The sequence below is a fragment of the Pyxicephalus adspersus genome, chromosome 3 (assembly GCF_032062135.1).
Source record: "Pyxicephalus adspersus chromosome 3, UCB_Pads_2.0, whole genome shotgun sequence".
Lineage (NCBI taxonomy): Eukaryota > Metazoa > Chordata > Amphibia > Anura > Pyxicephalidae > Pyxicephalus > Pyxicephalus adspersus.
The window spans coordinates 27,246,328-27,256,739 of record NC_092860.1 but is presented as its reverse complement, the minus strand read 5'-3'; the positions used below and the strand labels follow the sequence as shown (position 1 = coordinate 27,256,739).

The 10,412-nt window shown below is 36.7% G+C and overlaps 1 protein-coding gene across 6 annotated transcripts in view; it reads right to left on the bottom strand.

Moving 5' to 3' along the window:
* Window positions 1–265: 265 nt before the first annotated feature.
* ATP6V0A1 (ATPase H+ transporting V0 subunit a1) overlaps window positions 266–10,412 on the bottom strand; it is a 51,694-nt gene continuing 41,547 nt past the window's right edge. For all 6 annotated transcript variants that reach the window (XM_072404050.1, XM_072404052.1, XM_072404056.1 and 3 more), the window contains 3 exons: window positions 9,044–9,161; window positions 7,899–8,070; window positions 266–1,404 (listed from right to left, as the gene is read on the bottom strand). In XM_072404050.1, coding sequence (XP_072260151.1) covers window positions 1,311–1,404; window positions 7,899–8,070; window positions 9,044–9,161 — 384 coding nt within the window. In that variant the 3' untranslated portion in view covers window positions 266–1,310. The remainder of the gene's footprint in view (window positions 1,405–7,898; window positions 8,071–9,043; window positions 9,162–10,412) is intronic.

The following is a 10,412-nucleotide window of genomic DNA, read 5'->3' as shown; positions in this document are numbered from 1 at the left end:
GTTATAGCTTGTTTATTGGTTTAAGCTTAATTTTGTTTTTAACACTGACTGGCTCCTGATTTCAATCAGAAAGAGGGAGCATTGAAGTGAACAGGTTTTGTTGTGTCATTGCTTTGGGAAATCCATAATTCTCTGTAATATTAGCATTATTGGTGTGCCAAATATTACATAATACACAGAAATAAAACAACAGATTAGGGTAACCAAGTGAAAAGCGATCCATTATAGTTTATGAAAATGTCAGTAAAAACACAAGCACAATATCTTGGTTGTCATAAATTAAAGGTTTATTCCGGGAGCAGGGAGATGTCACTCACCGATTCACAGCAGCACAAACAGGATCACAAGAAGGTCATCTATTACTTAAGTGTGATATTACTATTGTAAACAATATAGGGACAGTGATAGGTTTAGGCTACGATGGGTCAGGCTCATAGTACCTTAATTACTCAACCTCTGACTTCAGAAAGGTTCACATCAGTATCATTTCAGTATTTACCCATCATCTACTCAGATTAAAAGCAACCATTTGATGCCTGTGTTCAAACAGGATTCAGCTTTGAGGTTTACACAAAGCGTCCAAAATCTTCCTTTCATTCTCTCAAACCAATATGGTAGAATAAAAGGAAGAATAAAACTCCAATTTGTTTATTATGGGTAACAACAGTTCAGTCCTTAAAATTGCTGCCCTTACACTTGAGCATAAATGAAAGATGGGTTGCACCATCTGATCTACAAATCTCATAATTAGTAAACCATTTTCACACACTGTTTTACCATGTTGTAATGGGAAACAGCATGTACTTATATTCCTTGATTGCCAAAATAATCACTCTGCTGGGTATATAAGAAATAGAATTAAACATTACAATTATGTCAGTCCTCAATAAACCCTGCAGATCCATGATGATGATAAAACATGTGCTGTTGTCCATTATCAAGCACAATTGAATAAGCTTATTACTGCAATAATACAATTACTACCATGTATCACTGGTGAACAAATAATGAGGTAGAAAATAACAGCAAAAAATAAAATGCATGTTTTAGGTGTAGACATTTAAATTCAATCATATGAAATTAGTATTTATTTTATATTTTCTATGTAGTTTGTGATTTTGCTGACGCTTCCTAGCAGGCTTCCCATCCTCCATTTTTTAGTAGACAACTGACTGAATATAGAGGGCTCCAGCACAACAGTGGCCAGTCTAGGACAGGTACACTTCTTTGAAGTTTGATTTATGGGGTTTCACACCATGACAGGAATGACAGGAAAACAATATAGGAGAGGATTACATCTAGGAGGGAACTCAGTCGTCAAATTTGCCCTCTCGAATGCTCTCGAATGAAAATGGCATGAATTTGAAGCCTGTTCCACTGTAGAACTTATTCTGAAACTCCACCCTGGAAGAGAGAGGGTGAATATGTAAGTGACATATTTATAACTCATAAAATTATAGATGTGACAAACACATAAGCATTATTTTAGTAAGATAAAGAAAGAAGCATTCAGGCACAGCAGATTTATGGTCAACCTCAGCGTTGTAATGGAATTCCCAACCATCCCTATTCAACTACATGGTAGCAGCTGGGAGCCTCTTTCTGTATGCATTTGTGAGTTGTGGAAGTTTCATAGTTAGGTCCATAAATATTTGCACAGAGACAATTTTTTTCTAATTTTAATACATTTCTAATTTTTTTATACATTACCATAAATAATTTTAAATTAAACACCTCAGATGCAGTTGAACTGCAGACTTTCAGCTTTAATTCAGTGGGTTGAACAAAAAGATTGCATAAAAATGTAAGGAACTAAAGCCTTTTTTTTACACAATCACTTCATTTCAGGGTTCTCAAAAGTAATTGGACAATTGACTCAAAGGCTATTTCATGTACTTATGTGGGCAATTCCTTCGTTATGTCATTATGAATTAGGCAGATAAAGGGCCTGGAGTTGATTTGAGGGGGGGTGCTTGTATGTGGAAGGTTTTTGCTGTGAACAAACAACATGCGGTCAAAGGAGCTCTCCATGCAGGTGAAACAAGCCATCCTTAAGCTGAAATTCCTCCAAGAAATTGCTACAATATTAGGAGTGGCAAAATCTACAGTTTGGTACATCATGAGAGACAAACAAAGCACTGGTGAACTCAGCAACGCCAAAAGACCTGGACGTCCATGGAAGACAACAGTGGTGGAGAATCATTTCCATGGTGAAGAGAAACCTATTCACAACAGCCAACCAAGTGAACAACACTCTCCAGGAAGTAGCCGTATCAATATCCAAGTCTACCATAAAGAGAAGACTGCATGAAATTAAATACAGATTGTGCACTGCAAGGTGCAAGCCACTCATAAGCCTCAAGAATAGAAAGGCTAGATTGGACTTTGCAAAAAAAATTCAAAAAAGCCAGCACAGTCCTGGAAAAACATTGTTTGGACAGATGAAACCAAGATCAACATTTACCACAATGATAGCAAGAAAAAGGTATGGAGAAGGCGTGGAACAGCTCATAATCCAAAGCATAGCACATCATCTGTAAAACATGGCGGAGGCAGTGTGATGACTTGGGTGTGCATGGCTGCCAGTGGCACTGGGACACTAGTGTTTATCCATGATATGACACAGGACAGAAGCAGCCGAATGAATTCTGAGGTGTTCAGAGACATACTGTCTGCTCAAATCCAGCTAAATGCAGTCACATTGATTGGGAGGCGTTTCATAATACAGATGGACAATGACCCAAAACATACAGCCAAAGCAACCCAGGAGTTTATTAAAGCAAAGAAGTGAAATATTTTTAATGGCCAAGTCAGTCACCTGATCTGAACCCAATTGAGCATGCATTTCTCTTGTTGAAGACTAAACTTCGGACAGAAAGGCCCACAAACAAACAGCAACTGAAAGCCGCTGCAGTAAAGGCCTGGCAGAGCATTAAAAAGGAGGAAACCCAGCATCTGGTGATATCCATGAGTTCAAGACTACAGGCTGTCATTGCCAGCAAAGAGTTTTCAACCAAGTATTAGAAATGAACATTTTATTTTCAGCTTTTTAATTTGTCCAATTACTTTTGAATTTGAAATGAAGTGATAGTGCTAAAAATAGGCTTTAGGTCCCCATATTTTTATGCAATCTTTTTGTTCAACCCACTAAATTAAAGCCTAAAGTCTGCAGTTCAACTACATCTGAGTTGTTTCATTTAAAATTAATTGTGGTAATGTACAGAACCAAAATTAGAAAAAAGTTGTCTCTGTCCAAATATTTATGGACCTAACTGTATATACCGAAAAACATAAACTCATTTTTCCCCTCAGAATGCCATCTCTGTCTATACCAGGGTCACACCAATAGATGGTGCTGTGTCCTCATATACAGTGTGTAACAAACTCTTGTCAACAAATATATGAGACATGAATTTGTTACACACTTTACACGAGAACACAGCATAATCTCTAAGCAATAATTTAGAAGTGACCCATCATATCCAACTGCCACCATAGAAGCTTCTTATCTAAAAGATGAAGGAGTTGGTTAGGGTGGGCCTTTGAAATATACGTAGTTTAATATTTGAGCTTTACTATAAAATTGGTTTATCAAGAGTAATGGTAATCTGCGCTGACAGAGATATGTTGCGATTGCTGCAATACAATTATTGAAGCAGCTCACATGCACCTTTATTCTGATCAGCATAAATAATAAAGAATTTTTAGTTGAGTTCCATGTGATAAACTGTTATTTGGGCAGCAAGGCAAGAATGCCGGAGTTATGCCATGAATTTCACTAGCTGGATCCAAATAAGGAAAAAGTCAATTTGCCTGCAAGTTTGGATGTGCACGGGTGAGTCCCCGTATAAGGAACTGCTCACAGCTGCTGAGTTTGGTATTCATGTAATACTATCATACTTTTCATCTTCCTCTGAAAATCACAATGATGGCAGGATCACACATTTTCTACTATACTCACTTGTTTCATGTAGAATGTAAACCTGCGATTGCTATAATACCATTGTGAAGCTACACTTGTCAAGCTGTGTCTTCTGCTCTATACATGCACACTACTGCTCCCATCCTCAGCTCTTTACAGGCCTAACAAAATCATCACAGGCATTCTTACTTGTGGCAGTCCGATAATAGTAAGGTGAAAGTGGTTTGTAGAAAAGAGTCTTCTACTTGTGTGTATATGTATCCTCTATTGTCAGTGTTATTATTGTGGACACAGATTAAAGCTCCTCAAGACTTGAGAGGAAAGACTATCATAGGTGAACCTGGGTGATTGGCAAACCTGGATTGGATTTCTGAGTCTGAAAACTGATAACATTCTAAGTTATTTATTACACTGTTAAGACACCTATTAGTCCATTCATTCTTCCTGTTGATGAAGAACTGTTTTTTTTTTTATTTTTTTCATTTTTTTTTATTGTCATGAAATGGAAATAACAAACAGAAATAAAGAACCATCACATACATTGCAATCATACATGTAGCCAGCATCCAGACGGAACAATGAGCAGAATTATACAATAAAGAAAAAAACTGATTGCATAGTCATCAACATTTCCTGTCCCTTTTTTTCCATTTTTTTAGTTCTAGCGTTTATGTTAAATCGTTTCCTTACCAAGTTTATTGTGTAATACAATAAACAGTATAATCCTCATATTTCTGTAGCAAATTAGTAACAAAATAAGAACAATAAAACAACTGGAAAAAAACAAACAACTAACCAGGGGGGCTGTCAGCCTGAAAAACCATTGTACAAAAATGAACGTCCCATAACTCATGGATGGTCGGATATGTGGAGTACCTACAGAGTGTTGATGTCAAGGTAAATACTTACTAATTAGTGTTAAGGGCTAACACCTACTGAGATTATATAACCCGAAGAAATGATATCATCTGCCAGTCGTTCAATGTCAATGAGAAGACAGCATTCTCTGTTCATACCAAGTTGTGTGTTTAAAGAGGTCAATAATCTCTTGTAGCTGTGTGGATGAGAGTGTGTGTTGTAGATATTGCATCCAGGTTTTAAAGAATCTCTGAGGGTGAGTGTCTAAATGTTGTACTGCTTCGGTCTTATCTATGACCATCAGCGATTGAACATATTGAATAAATTGGGAAAGTAAGGGGGCTGACGGAACCAACCAGTATACTTAAGTATACTTTTCTTAGCCGCCAAAAGACAAGTGCTCAAATTTAGTAAGTGCTACTATACGACCAGCCATGTCACCGGTCCCAAGGGGCATTTCTGTATGAAATTGGGCTAGATGAGGGGTTGGGTGTCTAGTATGCCCTGATACTTTTGCCATAAATTCAAATACGGATTCCTAAAACACCATAATATTGGGGCAATCCTATTAAGCGTGTTTTCCAAGGGAGCAAGGGATAACTGGCATTTAGGACATGCAATTAAATGGTCAGACATCCCTTGCTGCTTAATTTTCATATTGAAGACATAGTAGGCCCTATGTAGGATTTTGAATTGCAATTCCCTCTATCGTTCACTCACCATATTTTTACATACACTTCTCCAACTGGACTCTACAAATCCAAAGTGAAGAAGTATTTTAATGGTCATGTTTGCTTACATAATTTTAAATGTTATTGGCAACAATAGTTTGTAATTGATTATAATTATTTCCCTTGTTCTTATTAAAGTAGCTATTGCGGGTGTTTGAACATGTTTTGAACTTTTGCATTTTAATTGTGGATGCTGAAGTGTGTAACAAATTTATGTCTCCTGTCTCTGATGTCAATGGACTGTTACATGCTTTATATGAGGACACAGCACCATCTACTGGTGTGTCCCTAGTGTAGATCAAGTTTCTTGTTTTTTATGGCATTCTGAGGGAGGAAAAAATCCTAGTTTATACTTACGATATATACATCAGTTCATATTGCCTGGACCTCTTCACATTGAATGAAATTAGTTTAGATCGTGTACATTTTTTTTGTTAGCAAGCAGGATTAAAATCCTTTACATGCAATAAACTACAGATAACCCCCTCCCCCAACCACTGAACCTCCTCTTGTAGAAGAAGGTGACATTTTTCTGTCTCTCACTTTATTGTACACATTCCTTTTGGAATTTCAGATATGTTAATATGGTCATTGTCATGTTCCCTGTACTGCTATACCTTTCATCCCAAAGCAGATTTAGTAGTCTGTTCACACTCATGGGAAACAGCAGCTGCTAGGACTTATTCTTTTATCCCAGATGTTATATAGCAGTTAAATGTAAGCACAAGAATCCAACTAATACAACAATCATATCTGATAACTAGTAAATTGCAATATATATTTTACACGTTTGTTTTGGTTTTACCTATACTTTAATTTTATTATTCACTTTTCTACTACAATGGTAAAGAATGTTTTATGTAATTTTTCAGCAATATCCTTGGAAGGCATTAACTGTAAAATTGTGTGTCTATCTTTGTATGGTAAATTATCTTCAGGTTCTTTCATCATACTGTGAGAGGCAAAGCGATTTTTATATGTGACAGTGGTGTGCGCAGCACACAGGAGACAGCTGCAATATGCTGCTACCATGTTTCTTCCATGCACTGGAAGAATGACAGCTATGTACCGCAGTCTTGGGTTTCACTGAAATTCTCAGCTTTAATTAGAGCAGCTGAAAAGCTCACGCAATCCTTAGAGAGGAACACTGGACATGCACCCTCTGAATGGAGTATGTGTGTGTGATAAACAAGTGGGTTTGACTACATTTCTTCTTCAGGGGTGTCATCGTAAAATACATTTTTCAAAACAGATATACAGTCGATTCAACTGCAGAACACCTTGAAAATGCTATTTGATTGACTAGAAAAACTTACCTGCTGGCATGACAACCAGAGAACTGACAGCATGATAACCAGACAATCCCATCCTCTATGTTTCTGTCATGGAGGGTTTCTTACAAGGCTTCTTTAAGGTTACCACCATTATCATAATAAAGAAGCCCTAGTTCATTATTTCTCAAAAATGCCAACAATTTATCCAGTCCTCTAGTTATAACTGACTATGTAATCATTTTAAAACTGCCAAAACTCATAACTACTTTAACCTGAGTAAAACACGGAAACTACATTGGCTTCAGTATATGCAGAGTACAAAAAATTGTCATCTGCCACTGCTTACTGTGAATAAACTGATTTACTGTGAATAAATCCATCCACAGTGTGATATTTTTAAACCATTTAAAAGGGGGAAACATTAAAAACATGTGGGCTCAGTTTATTTAACTTTTCTACTCCCCTTTTTTTAGATAAATTATTTTGTACTTTTGAATGCTATGCTGGGTCACTTGCTCCTAAATAATAATTTGTGTTATGCTGGGTCACTTGCCATTAAATAATAATGTGTGTATTATTATTGGCCACCAGTAGATGACACTATGTCCTCATGTAAGATTGCAACAGTTTGCTATACACTTCACATGAGGAGATATCACCATCTAGTGACCATAGTGTAAACCATTTTTTTCTAGTGGCATTTTTAGGTTGTACTTTTTGTTTATACTTCAGTATATAAGTAATGTTTACCTTTCTAGGGCTCCTTTGCAATAGGATGGACTTTAAAACTAGCTGGGAAACCAACAATTTCAGGAGTTTTCATTTCCTACATTTTTTACAGACATACAGACTATTAACTAATTAACTATTTAAAAAAAAACCCAAATGAATAGCATCAATCCTGGTGCAGCACCAATCCCCCTCATCATCATTGCAGAGCCTTTATGATGTTCCAGAGTCAGGCTACATGCTAGGCAGCATGTAGGAGCACTTTAGTTGCATGTAAATAGGGAGTTTTTCTGACTTACTGGCTGCACAAACTGTTTCAGGATTGTAGATGTTTATACTCTTATACTATTGAGAAGAACCTTAAAAATGGGTTTCTAGACTTACCAGTGCAGACGGAGGGCATGCAGGAAAGCTGACAGTCCCTCCATGATAAGCAGGATGGCAATAGTCAAAGTAGAGAAGGCTGCAAACACCATGACCAGGAGAATGCCTCCACCTAGATTTTTTACATGAAGGCCCACATGCATCACCATAGTCCAGAGGACCTCAGAGAGCTCTATGAAGAGGGAAGAAAAAACAAAAAATCAAAGAATATGAATTTATGCAGGGAGCTAACACACTGTACCAACATCTTCCTTGTCTGAAGTTCAAAAAATAAAACTGTGTATTTTAGAAAATTCAAAACAATCTTGCCTACGTGGTGATAACATTCCTGTGCAATTTTATTAAGGAACAGTGTTGTCACTGCATTGTAGAAGGAAAATAAATTGTTCTTCTGACAGGATCAACAATTATTACAACAATGCTGTGTGGGAGATGTCTCATCTTGCTGATCTTTGTAACTGAATTTAAAATACAGCCTTTTATTTTACTCTGCCTTTCTGATTTTTTCTTTTTTTATGAACCTGTATTCCATTTATTCAAATTCCAGCATAGTTCTCAGGCAAAAAATGCTTGCATATAGGCATATTTCTGACTTTTTAAAAACCTGAAAAAACAGTGTTTTTTTCCTATTCAGCAAGGACTGATGAGTAAATCCCTGGCTTTAAATACACATATAAATGCCTATAAACCCCTGCATGCAAGTTCAATGCATGGCTATGGAGGAAAATTTTGTTGCCAAACCACCTTAAGAAGCTGCATGGAGCTTCTGAATAACCACTTTAACACTGCTAAATGCTACTACCTGCAAAAGCCTGGAAATGCCAGCGCTAAAAACGGAATTCTTTGTTTTCAATATTTTTATAAGGCGATTTCAAACATTTGACATAAGAGTGGGAATGCCACTGTTCTGTGCAGCAGTGAAGCATTGTTGCCACGCCATTCCAGAAAAGTGCATTAGAAGTGTACATAATTTAATAATGGAAGGCGATAGATCTACTTAAAGCACTCAAAAACGTCAAGAACCATTACAACATATACAGACATGACACTATTTATTAAAAATAATGGAGCTTGGATACAAGCTTATCACATGTATTTTGTACCAACAAGAACATTACATTAGAATAATATACTATGTCACTTACGTGCATGGGCCAAACTCAAGGCCCAAAGTCGAAGATAAGAAGCTGTGTTGGAAATGCACCCCAAACAATATTCTATTGTATGAATGGCCTGGTGGACTACAACATCCCCAAAATTAAACTGCAGAAAAAGAAGAAAACCAGAAAAATAGTTACAATGTCCTGCAATAGATAACTGTTCTGGATATGAAGATTTTTGGCTGGATGTCCCATCACAAGTTCACCAGGTGCACAGATGTGTTTGTGAGCAGTTAAACCACAAAATCCAGATACATGTGTTCTACCATTTTTGTGTCATACTAACAGCCAGAAGAACTATAATATCACTGAGCAACATCAGTACTCACCCTGAAGAATAGGTGCTCAAAAGATAAAGTCCAGAAACCTAAAATGATCACCACAACCTCCATTTTTTCTTTTAATCTCAATTAGGAGGATATAAGGAATGGTGCCTGTGCTTTTCTTTATCAGTAAGCTGCTTTATACTTACAGACTCAAAATCAATTATTGTAACCTGACCTTCATCCTTATTTAACTCCTCAGATGTAACCACTATAGAGTCTTGTTGATAGGAGAACTGGCTGGAAAGCTGGAAATTGTCAACCAGAAGAAACATTATATGGACTTAAGAGTGTAACAACCCTTATGTGTATCCAATTGGATTGGAAATATGGGATTCTTGTTGATAACTTTGTGTTACTGCACCTAAAATTTTATATTCTTTTCAGAATATAACTGCAGATGGTATGTTTTTTTTCCTGATGCAGGGCAGCACTCAAGGAAATACAAGTAATTAACAATATGCTGTGCATGTGGTTTTCATCCACTGCCAAAATACTGAATCCCACTATATAGATACCAGTGTTTTCTCAAAACATTTTTTAAGCTGGAAAAAAAGCTGTAGAAGAGTGGCAGCCCCTGAATTGTGACCGTTTTAGCAACCACCACAAAACAGCTGAACGGTTACTGAAAAGTGCCAGGTGGTACACCCAGCTAAGAGTCTGGGGTTCTCAGAACACCAAGATACATTTCTAGACATACGCAGCCAAAGCTTTGTTTGCCTACCTATGCATGTATCAATACTCAGCAATTGGTAATGTTAAGCAGCACGCATACTTGCACCACAGAAGTGGAAGACTATGTACTCGCACACAAAACCACTCACAATTTAACATTCTACGACACAAAATATACACAATACACAAATATATGTATATGATTATATATACATATATAAATTTAAAAAAATGTACACTTTGTTATTGCTTTAAATTGATACAGCCACATTAAAATTGCAGTTCCCTTGAAATTCTGTTACTTAATACAGGGTATTTGTTTTTTAACAATTTTTTTGAACTAATTATTTTCAGCG